The sequence below is a fragment of the Sprattus sprattus genome, assembly GCF_963457725.1.
Source record: "Sprattus sprattus genome assembly, chromosome: 2".
NCBI lineage: Eukaryota > Metazoa > Chordata > Actinopteri > Clupeiformes > Clupeidae > Sprattus > Sprattus sprattus.
In genome coordinates, this window is record NC_137921.1 from 12,842,804 (window position 1) to 12,860,022 (window position 17,219).

The 17,219-nt window shown below is 41.8% G+C and overlaps 1 protein-coding gene across 1 annotated transcript; it reads right to left on the reverse strand.

Annotated features, from left to right (window-relative positions):
• Positions 1 to 173: 173 nt before the first annotated feature.
• On the reverse strand, positions 174 to 17,069 carry gnai3 (guanine nucleotide binding protein (G protein), alpha inhibiting activity polypeptide 3). The gene is made up of 9 exons (XM_080832925.1): positions 16,322 to 17,069; positions 7,436 to 7,478; positions 6,980 to 7,121; positions 6,542 to 6,699; positions 5,457 to 5,585; positions 3,447 to 3,576; positions 2,778 to 2,931; positions 1,610 to 1,815; positions 174 to 1,522 (listed from the first exon to the last, which is right to left on the reverse strand). The coding sequence occupies exons 1-8, from the start codon at positions 16,437 to 16,439 to the stop codon at positions 1,625 to 1,627; spliced, it is 1,065 nt and encodes a 354-aa protein (XP_080689051.1). The 5' UTR covers positions 16,440 to 17,069; the 3' UTR covers positions 174 to 1,522; positions 1,610 to 1,624.
• Between the last annotated feature and the right edge of the window lie 150 nt (positions 17,070 to 17,219).

Sequence of the window (17,219 nt, forward strand, 5' to 3'; positions counted from 1 at the left end):
TCTATGGCGTTACAACACAACCAGTTCCCTGTTTCAGCTGGAAGACCATGGTTTACTACGTCATACTTCCAGGCCATATTTTGATAGCAAGGCCGGGAGAAAATGACATCAGTAAGAACAGGAACAGGAGTCAAGACTGTGATGGCAGTGCTTTAATAGATATTAGTGGTCAATTCTCAAAAAGGAATAAAAGCACTCTTCAATCTCTAATATTTTGTAAGATCAAAAAAAAAAAAAATCTAAATTGAATTCTTAGTGACATTATCTAACAATGTTAAGATAAAACTTTGTATCTGGACAAAGTTAAATAGAGCCAGCCAGGTCATGATACTGTCCTCTGGGAATGTTCAGGCTGTTTTAGATGAGCGGGCTACAGTCTCACACCCGCAAACTGTTAGGTATTTGGCAGAACTTCTCTGTACAAAGAAACAAGGCATGCTCAAGGGCATTGGACAATGTAACAATTCTTCCCATGTAGACCAATGTTTAATTACAACCACCATCTTGTTTGGTCAGATATAATCTTTGTATCAACTGAAATTCACAGGATTAAAAAGAACATCTAAGAAAACAAGCCTCTCTTTTAAAAGTCTACGAATATCAAGCACTGAAATTCCACATGACTAGGTCAGGGTTACTTTCATTAAAAAAAAAACGTATTACAAAGGCTTAGCTGAGAAGCCATGTGTAGTAAGACAATTACAAAGGCTCTCAACTGGTAATAATTCACACTATACAAATTAAACTGTAGTGGCTACATACATATAAAAATATTGTCTAATATAAAGTGGTCCATTTTTGGTTAGTAAAATGAAAGAAAATCCAAAAAACCTGTAGCATCCCTGTGGGTTCCCCAATCTACTCTGAAAGTGAAATAGCACAAAACAGGCAGCACATTTCATAATCCTTTCATAAGAGAGCAATTCTACCCACAATCTCACAGGAGGAGACAGATGAAATTTCCATACGATTACCTTTAAAATTATTAATAATTTATCAAATGTGGAACATTGTGAATCTTATCTACTGCTATGTAACAGTTACACTTACTGCGTTGTACAGGCATGGTTTTATGGCAAAAAAAGACATGACTAAAAACATACTTAAAACAACTAAAAAGAGCGGAAAACTGAGATGAAACTTTCTTTTGCAGTTTGAATCCTGTGCATAGTATGGCCTGATTCTGCAGAGAGGAGAGGACAGCAGAGAACTAGAAGAACAAATAGGATAAATAACTAATGATGACATAAAAGTACTCCAAATCCATCCATATTTGTTTTCTGAAATGCTTGGCGTCACGATGAATACAAAAAAGGGACTCTTAAAAACACTTATGATGCTACAGGAGGAGGCTAAGTACAAAAGGAAGCCTCGTATTTTAAAAATCAGTTGAACAGCGGTGTCTGAGTGCAGTCTCGTAACTGTCTCTACCTAGCTCCACTTCGCAAAGACATGGCTGTCCTTCGAGGAGAGCACTGCCGAAAAATCCATCTCTTTCTCCCTACTGCGGTCACACCATCCACTGCAAGAAAGAGGGGAGAGGATTAGGAAACAGCCACCACTCAGCATATGCTCCAGTGAGGTACAGTGATAGTACTAGTAATCGCACCTGTGTGTCGCTCGCTCAGTAAAGACCGCACTCCTTTAGGTTGTTTTTGATGATCACATCCGTGACGGCGTCAAAGACAAACTGGACGTTCTTGGTGTCGGTGGCACAGGTGAAATGTGTGTAGATCTCTTTAGTGTCTTTCCTCCGGTTCAGGTCTTCAAACTGGCACTGGATGTAAGCGGCTGCCTCCTCATACGTGTTTGAGCCTGAAGGCAGAACCAAGAAACTTTAGCGGTGTTCAGACTGCAAACAATGTCCAATTGTTTTTTTTGATTGCTGTTCTTGGTAGTGACTTATTTTTAAAGGACCAGATTGGATCTCTGTGGTCAATATTCATATTATGTACATTTCTATATAGGCATAATGTAGGCATTCCTACAATGTCTTCTGGCAGCATGCTTATCAACAACACATATGAGTTCCCAACTATGTCTGGTAGGAGAGCTCAGATCAGTCATCGAAACGGGAAGTGATCATCATTACCATTTTCATAGAGTTAAATGAGAGGGAGAAGTCCTGACTGGTAAAATCAACAATATGTTGACTGACCGGTGACTTGCGACCTTGAGCTCTAACCTCGAACACCTGAATACTGGTGGGGCATTATTGAGTCACAAAGACAAAGGGAGACGCAGGCCACCGTCATGTCATGGCAGGTCATTTAGTTTCTGTTATAAGAAAGCTGTGTATATAGTGTTTAAGAATGGACTGGTCACTCCAAACAGATACCAAGGGAAACTGTAAATAAATGACTTTCTATGACACCACAAATTCACTATGTATGCTGACAATCCTCTTGTTTGTCTCAAAACTGGTTCTTCACACAGAGAGATGTGTGCGCCTTGAATCGTGACAGTTTACATAGGTATCCAACTACACTTAAACAGAGGGGTGCCAGACTTCCAGTCTGTGAAAGGGGGATTGTGTGTGATGGATAGCAGGCCAAGTGAACTGGAGCACTGAGATAAGCGTCAGCAGTTCACCAGCTGAACTATAGAGGCCCTTGCTGCTGAAGACCCAGAAAAATAATTATAAACAAAGCTAGTTATCAGCGCTGCAATCACAGAGTTATACAGAACCATGAGACCGTGATAAATTGCTTCGGTCATGGGTTAGAGGAAATTATCTATTAAAAGGCACTGTTGGTTAATGCACTGTTTTCCCACACCAGAATACTCAGGGTAGCAGATGGTGAGAGGACTCTTGGCGATTTTCTCCTCAAACAGGTCCTTCTTGTTGAGGAAGAGGATGATGGAGGTGTCTGTAAACCACTTGTTGTTGCAGATACTGTCAAAAAGCTTCATGCTCTCGTGCATTCGATTCTGTGGAGACATATCAGGTCACTGTTACAGTATGTACAGGATAGACTCAAAAGATTCCAACCGTGACAATTTAAGGATTCAAAAAGCAAAGCAGTTATTTTTAATAATGATGAGACAGAGGGTCAAACGGCTGTGGAATTAGTTTACTTTACTAAAATGATGGTTTCATACACACAGAGTGCCCTGCAATTATGTCAGCAAGGTTGTAATTAATGGGGCAGGATTTCATGCAAATTGTGAAATGTGTTAATTGTTACATTACAATACACTCTTATATTACAGAGCAGGAAACAACATTGTAAACCCCTGTGTTTGCATATATATCCTGAGCCTTTGCGTGTATACACAGAGCAGATCAGATAAAAGCTGTCACACACACACACACACACACACACACACACACACACACACACACACACACACACACACACACACACACACACACACACACACACACACACACACACACACACACACACACACACACACACACACACACAGATATCTCTCCTCACCATCTCCTCATCTTCTGCCAGGACCAGGTCGTAGTCACTAAGCGCAACACAGAAGATGATGGCAGTGACGCCCTCGAAGCAATGGATCCACTTCTTCCGCTCGGAGCGCTGGCCGCCCACATCAAACATTCTGTATTTTCAAACCAAAGTACCAGAATCAGTTATTGGGCCACTGACACGCAGCAGCACTCGCAGACACAAGCCAGCTGGGTGCTCTTATCCAATCAGAATATGGCCTTCCCTGTAATCACGTACATGTGCCTTTGTGTGCCAGCCGTGGTGCATCTCTGAGTAACTCCAAACACCACTTATCAGAACCTAAACGTTCTCCGAGTGGTTCCCCTCTTGCTAGACTAAACACTGAATCCAAAAACTGCACCGTAAAGATGTAAATTTCAGCGCCATCTTCATCGAAGTAGAAAAGCCTTTATTGTCATTGTATTTGCATTCACCGAAATTGGGAGTATGTCACCCTGTGCAGTGATACACCGCTCCCAGCACTCCTGCCACGCTTGGAACGCTACCTGGACTGAGCGACATAGGAAGTCCTTTGTCCCAACTGCCATTAAACTTTAATTAATATGCAATTTACACCCTACATCCTTCATCCTACACTGTACATAGCTGAATTGTACTGTTTGTTTATATCATATTGTCTGTATATATTGTTTGTAATGATTGTAAATATGAGAGAGCTGTAAGATACCAGAATTTCCCCACAGGATTATTAAAGGCACAATATGCAACAATTATGCTTCAGGATTAGGGTTAGGATAAGCAGTTTAACCTTAAAATAACAGCTTAAAAAAAATTGGGGCGCTACAATGACTTTTAATATGGAGAATTGCGTCCGTGCCAATGGCATAGCAGGGTCGATAGGCATATAACTGCCTTCTGTAGTTTTGCCTGCCGATGCCCGCCGACCTGACTTTGATTACCTTCTGCCGATCTAGTAAGTAGCTTATTTGCCGTCTTGCTTAGTCTTGTGTTGCACATGATTGATGTTTGACTGTGTAAGGACAGTCGTTGAGTAATTCGTTTGTCATAATGTCAAAGTCAGCACATTTCAAGAGATTTCGTTAGTTTTAGCTGCTAGCATACCTTTAGCGAATAGCTATTAATCCTTAATGCACCTTTAAAGTATTTATCTATCTATCTCTATCTATCTGTAAGTCCTGTTCTTTAAGCGTATCCCCGTCGGGACTGGATCTCCTCCACTGTGTCAAAAACGGCAGGCCTTCAGCTTGAACTTCATCTTAGGGAAGAGGAAGGAGCCGCAGGGAGCCAAACCCAGCAGGTAGAGGAGCGATGATCGTGTGTGTGAAACTTGTGTGTTTTCTTTGAATGGACGGTGAATGTCATTTGCGCTAAATGTTCTCCCTCAGACGCCTCCGAAATTAAAACTTGTTGACGGTCTCACCTTGGGGGAAGTGCAAGCGACCTAAACTGTGGAACGCTGGCATTTGGGTGCTTGACCATGACAACGCACCCACTCACAGTGTACGGTTAAAAAAAAAGTTAGGCGCTGAAGATTTAATCGCACCTCATATCAAAATCATATTAAAAGCAATCATGTGAAGAAGTCCAGTTCTCTTATATCCCTGTCCGCATACATCAACATCAAAATGCAAGACACCACTGTGATGATCCCCTGCTCTTTGGATAGGAACAGTCCCTCAAAGATTTTGTGATTTCCAACAATTCCGGATTGCAATTTTCTCTTCCTGTTACTTTTTCGGTAAAGTCAAAGTAAAAATTAAAATCACTGCGAGTCAAACTCACTCTCTTTAATCAGACCTCTAATAAGCAAATTGACTTAAAAGAGTCACCCAAACCTCTGCTGTGATATGCTCCTAGGGTGGATGTTTTTCCTTTCTTTAATCTCCTTCTGTATTTCTATGAATGACTGCCATGCTTGACTGTCGGGCAGTGAGTGAGCAGAAGTGATGCGGTTGAGCCCAAACCCCTCGAAAGGCTCAAGATAAGCATGTGTACGAGGGTGGCACTCACTTGAAGTACAGCTCCTTGAAAGTGAAGTGTGTCTCCACGATGCCTGTGGTCTTCACTCGAGTCCTCAACACGTCTTGCTGAGTGGGAATGTAATTCTGCTGAGATATCCTGTCCAGGTCATTCAGGTAACTACAAGGAGATGGAGAGTCTGCATCAGGACACACGGCCTTTACATGGTCGCAAAGTACAGGCACATCACCGGTTAGCAAGTAATACGAGGAAATAAACAACAGGTCTTACAAGCACAGCATAGTGAAATTTGCATCACCACCATGGGTCCCCTGAGAGTATAGCAAAATACAGCAAGCCAACCTACAATCCATCATGGTCAATCATCAGAACGGCAAGGCCTGAAAAAATTGACTGTGGGACTGTGATGGAATTAGCAGACTGAAATGCTAAATACGGGTTGATATTTTTCCAGCCGGTGAAAGCTGGGTGCTCCCGGGTTGAGTGTAAACACTGCGGGGTGAGCCGTGCACCGTGGCTCGTCAGGCCAGCTGAGTGGCAGCCCAGCAGGCTCCTCTCAAGCCAGCACGCCTCCTCTGTTTCCTAAATAACAACCCCCCCCCCCCGCCGCACGCCTGCCTAACCCTGCCCTCTCACACACTCCCGCCCCCCCCCCCCCCCCCCCCCGGTCTCAATGTCATGTGCTAACATGCAGAGGTCTGGGAAATGGCCATAAAACTCCCTTTCACATAAAGTATTGGACAAACACAACATTATAATGACCAATCCCACATGACCTGACCAGGCAGCCTAAATCTCACGCTGGTCACGATACAGCTGCGTCAGGGTTTGGAATTTCATCATTCCGACTGACAAGAAACTCATTTGCACATACACAGAGATCATTCTGTCTGAAAAATTCTTCCCCCCCACTTCTTGACAAGTTTAAGCTTGAAAAAAGAATGCAAGATCAATCTTGTTCCTTTCTAGGGCCCCACCCCAAGTCATAAACCACAGCACTGGAGCTCTGACAGCTACTAAGTTAACCACATGGATTCGACTCCACCGTCTCCTTAGCTGACGGCTGCCTGTGCGTCTGGCAGACCTGCATTGGGGCGTTCAGCCTGGGCTCTTACTAGGAAGCGGAGTCATTGAGCTGGTATTCTCTGGAACGGCTGAAGCCGGTCTGAACGCCGCCGTCCTTCCACAGCCTGCGGATGACGCCGGCCAGTTCCGCGGTCATCACCCCTTCCTCAGCTGAGCCAGCTAACACAAACAGCTGCCTAGCATCGTCCTGGCAGGTGTGGAAGTACAGAGATAAGAAAGTCAGGGCAATGTAAGATCACAAGAGACACTGAAATACATGACTTAGGTGGACATCTAAGGTCCTCAGACACCGGGCATTCTTCAGATTAAATGCATAGCGGAGAAGCTAGTATTTCCTTATACTGTATATCTGTAGAAAACTGTGCTCAGTAGGGGAGTAAACACAGGCCATCTCTAAACATGCCTCTGTGTGATGTGATATTTTTTGAACATGCTTTACTAGGCGAATCTCTGCCTGAGACACCTACTGCTCTGGCAGGGTCTCCAAAGTCAATCTTCAGCCTGCCCATGGCCCTGATGATGGCGATGATGGACTGGATGGTGTTGCTGTACACAACCACCTTGTACTGCTTACACTCGTCCTCTGAGTAACCATCTTCGTGAATAATCCTTGGAAGACAGAAGAAATATCAGTATAAACACTCTCACAGGGTCTTAACAGTGTGACAATACATTATAAATACGAATGCCCTGAATACAACACCAGAAACACTAATGCTGTATTACTGTTTCCATTTGGATATTTGCATAGTTTAGGGGAATTTTAAGATAATTTCTAGAAAAAATATTTTAAATTACACTGATTAACTGTGACTGGGTGGTTGAGTCTGACACTTGTGTTGAGAATCCAGATGCCTTTGAGGTAAAACAGCTGCTGGTGCTGCAGTAAAGCTGTGGTTAGGTCACTGCTCAAAATAACTTACTTCATCTGTTTCACAATTGTGCTCTTCCCCGACTCTCCAGCACCTGGAAAAAGGGAAAGAAAAGACCATTACAGTCACCTCTGTAAGGCACAAAGCACTTACAAAATGGACACCCTGATTTTCCAAAGTCCGACCAGAGGGCCCAAAGTCAGTTAAACCGAGGACTCCTCTCTGATCTCATAACAAAGGACTCATTGTTTACAGTTGCAGCAAACCCCATAAAGCCTCACACCTCTGAGGTAATTCATCACACCACCTGGGAAGGAGACTATTGTGTGCGCATTATGTCATGTATGCAACCACCCACCAACTAAAGCAACTAAAACTATCTGTAAATGTGTATGAGTGTAGTATGTTCATGTTCAGTCTTGAATTGATCCTTGTGATGTAGGCAGAAGACTGATCATGGTTTTATTACAATCTAAAGTCTCTGCACATGATGATTGAGTTTTTGCCTAGAATCTCTAGAGTCTGCATACTATTTAGCCTTTCCTTAAAATCTTGTCCAAGCAACCTCCAGGTGACCAACCAGGTTAGGGTGAACAAAAGGACATTCTTCTATAAAACAGACCAATACTATTGGATTATGGCAAAATGAACAGAATGGGGATATACTGTATATATTCAGTACATGTATATAACCAAGAATATATAATACAATATAAAACTGTATATCTTGCAATGTTCACTCCTTGTGGGCCATGCCATTACACTGTGGCACTGGCTTATATAGTGCCTGGTTATAATGGAGGTCATTCAATACTTTCATGGTCAGATTAATCACAACATTTTCCCGCAATATTTACCACTCTAATGCATTCTCCTGTCCCATAAAGTTCAGACACTGTTAAACCCTCCAGTCTGGTGTGATCCGTCTTTGGGTAACATTTTGGTCGCTCATTTACCCGTCCGAGCTAATAATAGTACCAAATAATAATACCAGAAAGTTGCATCACCAAAACTGGCCAATCATATGCCTCAGAGCAGGATCACAGGCCTACATGCTGAATAGAATCTTTCAATTCCTCCCTCAGACGTCACAAGCCTGGAACAAACAAACTGCACAACACACACACACACACACGCAGTCACACACTAACACGTACACACACTATTTGAGGTCCTAATTCTCATCCTGGGCAGATTAAATGCCATGAAGATGAAAGGTTGGCTTGATGTCACCACCTAGGGACTTGCTGCACTCCAGCAGGGAGCTGAAATCCCCTAAAGAGCATCAGCAGACTGACAGACAAGTGGAAAGACGGTACATTTACAAAAAGAAAGAATCCATCTATAGATTGCATGTAGCAGGGCATCATTAAAAACTGCACAATAAACACAGCAGTTTGGCCAGACAGTACTACGAATCACAAAATTGCAGTCCAACCTCCTTTAATCAGTGACAGGGACGTACACCCAGAGATTCCACCCGGCCTGTGATTTAGAGTCAGCGACAGCAGGCTTACATCTTGAACACTGAGAGAATTCACAGTTTAGTTCGAAAACCCTGCCGGCTCGCTGGCCTGTATTTATAGCAATGTGTGGGTTTTACCGATAGACATGGGGATGATCATGCGGAAAATTCCTCTGTAACACACACACACTCACTCACCACACACACACACACACAGCCTCAAGCAGCAGTCAAATCCTCTCCTCGAGTCAGGTGGGAATCTGGTCTGACTCTAAGCAAGAAAACCAGCAGAGCATCTGATCATTCGGCCCGTTTCTGTTTCACAAGAGTGCAGACCGCCTTCATCACCAAACTTTGCTCTGCTATGGGGCGTGTCAGACAGCTATCTAACTGTGTCTGCGCTTAAGTGAGTTCCGTGTTTAAGACTGCCAGAACACAGCGCATGTATGGGGCAGCCTTCTATTTGACAGAATAGCATCAAACTGGTACATTTTCTGTGTATATTAAGAGTTCAAAAAATATATTTATTTGGAGAACAGTACACTAAACATAGTCACTAGGCAGCATCTGAATAAACCACAGACATATAACTATGAAATAAACTTAGTAAGGCCATCTGTGACTTCAAATCTAGCAAAACTGGGTACTACTGACTCATCACAATTCTTCTGAAACAGGATGTTGTACTCTTTTGCCATTGGAGTTACACCATAATTTTAGCCTAGATTCAGATTACAACATAGGTCGCTAAAGAACTGATGTAACAGCACAATATATTATAGCCTTTCTAAATTATTAAACTTGTTTATAATGAATAATTCCATGAATACAAAACGGAAAACACAGAATCTAATTTAAAACAATTGAATTTAGAAACCAATTAATTTGATTTCATGGGACCCTAAAACACACAGAGTCTGTGACTCTCACTTTTTCAAAACATTCATTAAGATGACTCATCAGACCTTATTTGTTTTCCCTGAAGTTGAGATCACCACCTACTGTTCTGACCACCTGATAGGCTTCTCTAGAACTAAAAGCTAGCCTTCATCTCTCCAAAAGCGGTCTTAAACTGTCAAACACCCACATAAACCCTCCTCAAAAATGCTTGCCCCTCCCTTGCACAAAAATAGTTCAAGACCACAGAGATCGAAAGGGCCTTCAAGGCCTTTAAACCACTTTAACCGAGTTATTTCACTGTCTTGACTATGGCAAAATCTTAGTCCAAGGACTTTACCTGCTAACTGCTGAAATAACCAGAGGCAGAGCCAGGTCAGTATTTTCATATGTGACCCTCAGTGTGGTGATGGGAGAAATGCTGAATGGTAGAGAAAGCCAACGCTGTGTGCCAGCAGCTGCTTTTAATGTCCTATACAGCCTGGGTTAGAATCACAGGGTTTTTCTCCACACACTAATAAATGACAACATTAGCAGCATGATTTTAATAATGGGAAACATAATAAACATTAACTAATGCAATGAAAAAAAGAAGCAATGAAAGAAATGTCTCTCTCTAAAGTTAATTCTGACTGCGTTTAAAGACCAGCTTTTTAAGCATTTTGACGAAAAAAAAGGCTAGCTAGGTTGTTTTGTAGCTGTAGCATAGGCTCACCTATACTCAAGGGACAGCCTCACACTAAACAACATTACTGTTGCAATGGCACTACAAGACAATCAAACCCCATGAATCATTTATATGTCAGCATCAGCTAAATGTGGTTTGGGCACACAGACCTATTTCAGCCGGGTGAATTACTTATCCCTTTAAGAGGTTGCTAATATTTACTTATATCAAACAAACCCAGGTCTGCGGATGTTTCTGAGGCATCACATCTGCCTCGTAGTAATGGAACAATTCGATTGGGATGGTCACTTTAATCTGACAGACTATTTTAACAACACCGTGGCTTTACATTGCAGGTGTAAAGAAAGCAGCTGATGTCAGTGGGCCTACACAAGAGGAGACAACTTGAGTTAACAAAAGTTAAAAAGGTGATTTTTTTCAATGAGAAGAGCCAAACAGTGGGGAGTTACGTGACTGACTAGCCTATGCTCATCGAAAACTAGCCAGTCAGTCTGCCGGCAACACACTTCTGCCAGCAGCAAGACGAACAGATTTACTAAATTAAAATTAAATAAAATTGGAAGCTATCAATGACCACGAAAGCCTCCATGTGCAACAAGGAGGTGATTTGCATCATGGGAGAAAAACCAACAGTTGGCTCCAAAGAAAACGGAATCTGGTTCAGATTTTGATTAAGGGGGGAGTTTGAAGCGAGGGAGGGAGAGAGAGAGGAGGGTGAGAAGTGTTCACGATTTAAAGACATGTTGTTAAAATTTCTGTTTCTGTGCATTTGAAATGTGTGTAGTGTAAGGGAGGGAGGGGAAATACAAACTGGATAACCATAAGTGAATTAATATTAAATTCATCATTTTATCAGAAAATGTGCACTTGTTTTTTTTTCTTTTGGGGGGGGGGTTCTTTTTAAAGCAAGAGAAACATTATAGAAATAATGTATAAGTTACTCACAAAAGTGCGTTTACAGCACAGTGGCTGGTGAAAATATGAGTGGCTGGTAGATTCTAGACCACTTTGGCTGGTGGATGAAGTAAATAATAATTATTTCATCCCTGCTCTACTATAGCCTATGGGTGGTAAAGAAGCTGTGCTCGTCTAGTAAGCGTCCTTTGGCACTGCCGGCCTGTGCTAGCACGGCAATCCAGACTATTCTCATTTGTAGTTCCACGTCGGTGGAATTAACTGCCTAGTACTACCAGAGCAGGGGCATCCCTCTCTTCCTTCAAGAAGCTCTGGAAGACCCAACTCTTTAGAGAGCACTCCCTTACTAACTGGCACCTTGACTTATGCTTAACTTGCACTTGCTTTCTATGTAGTTTTTCTATTTCTTATCAAAAGTTGTATTTATTGTCACACCAGGTTGCTCTTAGCTTGACTGTTCTCTCCCTTGTACGTCGCTTTGGACAAAAGAGTCTGCTAAATGACTAAATGTAAATTCATTTATTAATTTTAAATTTGATATATGACTCACAGGCACACCACATGGTCATGGAATGGCTTTGACAATGAGAAAGGGGATGAACACAGACACCACCAGTTTGGGGAATAAAGGGAGCGCTTTTCCAGGTTTTCTATATGTGGATGGAGGAAGGAAACGTCACTGAAAGGCTTTGAGGATTCATCAGGGAAGGATGAAATGCCTGGATGAAGGAGTACAGGGCCCCAGCATTGTGCACCAGTTGATAAGAAGTAGCTCAAGTCGGATTGAAGTCCAGGAGTGGGTTAAGTACCAAAGACCACAGGATATCAGTACCCCTGCTCCAGAGGAAGAAGGACCCGGCTCACTTCCAAAGAATGGTGGGCATCATGCAGCTGGGGAACAGCAAGGACAAACCAAGCAGACTAAGAAGGAAACATGCAGTAGGTAGGAACCAAAGCCTAGAGGGCCAGGGGCCTCAGAAGTCACGGAATGGAATTGCATCAATGTTGATTTAAAAGGAATTTTTTGAAAGGACTGTAGGGTACAGTGGAGTATACATTTAATTGCATGGGTGAGGTCATCCGCTATTACGGCATGGACAAATATGGAGTTTATCAGAAAGCTAAGAGGGAAAAGCAAGGTCAGGTCAAGTCAAGTCTAGACAACAGGTTAAAATAGAAAGGCTGATTCGAGAAAGGAGGCAGTTGAAAAAACAAAGGAAACTACAAACGCATTTCCGCAAGAAAACGCTATGTGTGATTGCTGAACAGCAGCAGAGGATCAGAAACGGATCCAATGGCCAGCAAACAGATCATACAGATTAAACCATGAGGCTGATTATTATAATTATATAATCTGGAACACATGAGCATACAGCACACAGTAGGTTTTATAACTGATCAAACTTTATTTAGGAGTTGCCAGTCTTCATTTGATGTGTGCAAAAGCTACATAACCCAGATCTTACCAAGAACTAATCCAGAACAGGTACAAATGTACGATCACCTGTCCATTGATTAAGTTCAGGGTCTAAAGTGTTGCAAAACACAAAACTGTCAATGAGACTTATATGTCTTTGAAATCTCCAGAGTCAATGTCACAGGGTCTGCTGGTACAATGAGTGTAAAAGTAATTGGTCTAGTATTTCACACGTGATACATGGTCATAGACCTACAGGAATACAAAAATTCCATAATATGCATACTTACTCACTCAACAACCCTCACAAACCCTGCTCTGTGGATATCAGTCATTTTACTTTTAAAATTACAGATTATATTATTACTGCCTTTTATTTCATGATTTACCCATACAGTGGTGTTCGAAACCCTTGATAATGAGCAGTGTGTGACAACAGAGGCGGCTCATCCATTTACGCAGATGAAGCAATGCTTAACAAAGATTCACAAAAGTGAAAAATTACTCACATGGACAATGTATGTGTTATATTTCACAATTCCACATACATGGATTGTAATCTGTAATCAGGCTAACAGGGAGCCTTCAGGCTAATTGACAGTACAGCTAGCGACATCTGAAGAGCATATTTTGATGATTTACGCAATTCTAGCCATTCCAAATGTCAGGGCAGTGAATTTGAACATGCCCAGACATGTCAGAATGGATCCTTTGGTGGCCTTTCAAGAGGCAATGTTTTAACAGCAGAAAACTACGATTTTTTAATTTTTGTTTGTATGTGTTGGCATTTTCATTTTGTAAGTCTTGGGTCATGGGGAGACCAAATATCTCTTTTGTGTCTTGAGCAGAAAAGGTTGGGAACCCTGTGTCTTTACAAATATTCTCAATAATCTGATAGGGGCCGTGGCTGCTACACTGCAAGAGGAAATTACGAGTGAAGTAAAAGTGGCTAATTTTTTTGCGTGACAGATGGATTTCCTGCAATGCAAAACTTTCCATTATTTTGAAGTATGTTGATGTACACGGATCAATTGAAGTATGTTGATGTACACGGATCAATTCAAGAGCAATTTTGGGGGATCTTTGGTGTGTCTAGTGGCAGGGATGCTCAGTTAGTTAGTTAGGACGTTAGTTAACGCTCAAATCTTGTGTTTCTGTTACTTAATGTTTTACTGAATAACCTAAATTGGTATTAAATTGAATCAATTTGATTACATCCTGGATTTGTTCGGGTATTGCTGGGGCAGGAGACTGGAATACTGTTTATGTTTCCCATAACCCCAGACAGGGATATGTAAACACATTTAGCCTCTGTGAAATCCCAGTATTTTCTAAATCCTTTTGACAATTATCAGTAGGAGCAGGACAGTCTAATGCTTGAATGCAGTAATACGTGATACCTTGAATTTGTTGAATGTCTCGTAAGTTTTCAGTCTTAATTTGTTAATTTAATTCCCTCATATTCACCAGAAGTCACCATTTAAGGGCACCTTTAATTTTTCAAATAATTCTTCCCCTGGATCTTCCTAGGTTTCTCAGGTTCATAATGTCATGCTTCATACTCTATTTCAACCACCAGCTTCCACTAAAACATGAACAACATATCATACAACCGTCACCAGTGTGAAAACTGTTCAGTGCCCAAACAGCCAAATAATTGCTTAGTTTAAACTGCCGAAGCAGCTCAAAAATGAGTTTGGTTGTTGGATGGGGAAACAAGATATCTTGATCAAGATACATGGTCTTGTATTCCGGGTATTTACAGATGGTAATGCCTCTACACCAAACGTGAGGCCTGATAGCAAGAAAATACACAGTAGCCTACAAACTGGAATTCAGAGAACTCAGACTTCTGCATGTTCCTACAAGAAGACTACACTTAGGACAATACTGATGACAAACATTCATTTCCATGAACATCTGTGGCTGATTTGACCATGGGAACATTTCCCATAAGACTCAAACCAGTGTGTCCTCGCTGTAATTAAGCGGTGGAACACAAGCACGATAGCAATCTAGTCAGAACCTCAAAAAATGTAAAAGGCACAGGCTACTCTAGTATTGAGTGACAAAGCAGCCACCTTGGTTTCATGATAAGATGTAATATATGCATCAGCTAACCTGTCTTATAAAGAAGGGAAACAGGACTTAACGTAAGTGTCATCTGTTTTCAGAGGAAGTGGCAGCTACTGAGGAATAAAAAAGCCAAAATCAAAAGCAATCCATTTACTCAATTATGTTAACTTAGCTCAAGCTACCAAGGGCAGCATATGGGAATGGGATGAACATTGTACCAGGGATAGTCCAGCTGATTCAAATATTCCAGTGAGGTGGAAGCAGTTGTCTAAAGGGCCAGACACGCTGTGGTCAGTGGCGGATTACCATGCACAAAAGGAGGAGGTTGATCAGCCAGCCAGCCAGAGATGTGCAACATGAACGACAGTCTTCTTGAAGAGATGGGAAACAAAAAGGTGCAGCCGTAACACAGTTGTGTTATCAATACAGTCCTGAAGTGACTGTATTGCACATTCTTTTACCTTCGGAAATATTCTTCCTGTAACAGGGGAGGCAGAACTGTCCAGGCTGACAAAGATGAGCCAAACCTCCGATGAGGAGGGGCCTTTGGCCGGTGGCCTACAGCCCGAGCTGCTCTCAGCCAGTGTTTGAGGAGCCAGTTATTTGGGAGTCGCATTCATGGTGAAGCAGGGCATGTTTCATTAAACCCGCTGAAAAGATTTCCAGCCGCCAAAGTACAGTGGTTTTATGCATCCAGAGCAAAAGCCAAACTCCATGGCTTTAACTAACAAATTCTGTTCCAATCCCAACAGAAGGAGGGAACAGTGTCTGGAAAATAGGTTGTATGTAAACTTCCTCTCCATTTCCCCCCCCACTTGAGATTGCTTCATTCTGCTGCAGAAATGTTTTATATGGGCAACAAATTAGCAAAGGCAGAAATTGGTGTTCTTGTGCCTTTCAGAGAAACTGCAAACAGACAGGACATTCTCTCTGATAGTGAGGAATAGACACAGATAAGGACCACAAAACTGACATCCAGGAAGAGCACCAAGCACAAGCAAAACATGAAAACAAAACATGAAATTTTGGAACTGCCCTATTCCTCCAAGTGATTTAACTACCTGGGAAGTATTCTTCAAAGTGCATTGACACAATATGGCAAACTTACAGAACAACATGAACAAAATTATGACTCATTAGAATCACATTCTATTTTTCATTATTCACAGATGCAGAGTTGATTGTACAATGAAAGACTGCAAATGGTTACATGCGCAACTAACAGTTACAAAGGGGCATTCAAATATCACCAGTCATTTGTTTGTGTGTTAGTTGTTTGATCAGTTGGAGCGCTATTTCTTAAAAGTATGCATATCAACATGACCAGCCAAAATGCGACGTTTACATTGTAAATTATGGCCTACGTGCATTTGTTACGGCAGTTATCAATCGTTCCCGTCATACACGGCCATCACATAGAGGCAATTATTATTGATGCTATGAACACTTAATCCATTTGACTTTTAGCGAAGTACTTACCAAGAAGAAGCAGTTTGACTTCCCTGGATGCTTTCTTTTCATCCTCCCGGAGATTGCGGTCTATCATTCTACTCCTCTCCATAGCCGCTTTATCCTCGGCGCTTAGTGTGCAACCCATTTTCAAAACCAGTCACTACAAAACTATTTGTTGGAACCGGGCAATGGACGAAGAGAAAATGTTCGGTCTAAACGCACGCTTCTAAATTGTGTTCGTTGATTTACTCGTCAAACTTCTACAACTTAAACACCGCAACAAAGAAAATCACGACTTAATAAAAAAAGGCGTTGGCATCTAACGTTAACGCAATTCTCTAACGTGGGGGAATGGGCAGTGTAAACGCCATTCGCAAACGCACTTCAAGCAAACACAAAATAAGCAAGGACAAAGAATATAAAAATGTTGGCGGTTAAAAACGTCTTGCCATTCAAAGTACTTGTATGGGGTAAGTCGCAATCGTCCAAATAGCTAATTAGCAGTTTGACTTGTACGAATGCTCACCTAAAAAGTAACGTAGGCTATACTAGCTGGCTAAGTTACATGGGTTTGGTTAGCATCGTTAGCCAGAAACCGAGGAGAATAAAACTTTAAGTTAGTCAAAATAATTAACAGTACACCAAAGTAAAAAAGAAAACATATAGTAAGAAAACCCAAACGTCCGCACGTAATTCATATACATCTGTTCCGAATACTTCAAAAAAGTTTTGCGTTCAGCTACAACTCCCCGTAAAACCCAGCTCTTTCAGACAGTAACACTACTGCTCCTGGTGTGGAAGAAAAATGCAGAACTGCAAAAGAGGAAAAAAACGGAGTGGATACTGGGAAATGTAGTGCAAATGGGCTTCATATTCAACATAGCCTACAATGTTCACAAATACAAAAGTCTTTTTGTTTTCTTCA

Coding starts and splice junctions, on each gene's coding strand:
- gnai3 (XM_080832925.1), bottom strand. CDS start 16,439: ATGGGTTGCACACTAAGCGCCGAGGATAAAGCGGCTATGGAGAGGAGT. Junction 5,586..6,541: donor CTCAATGACTCCGCTTCCTA/GTAAGAGCCCAG, acceptor ATCTCCTTGTAG/TTACCTGAATGACCTGGACA. Junction 2,932..3,446: donor TGGCAGAAGATGAGGAGATG/GTGAGGAGAGAT, acceptor ATGTCTCCACAG/AATCGAATGCACGAGAGCAT.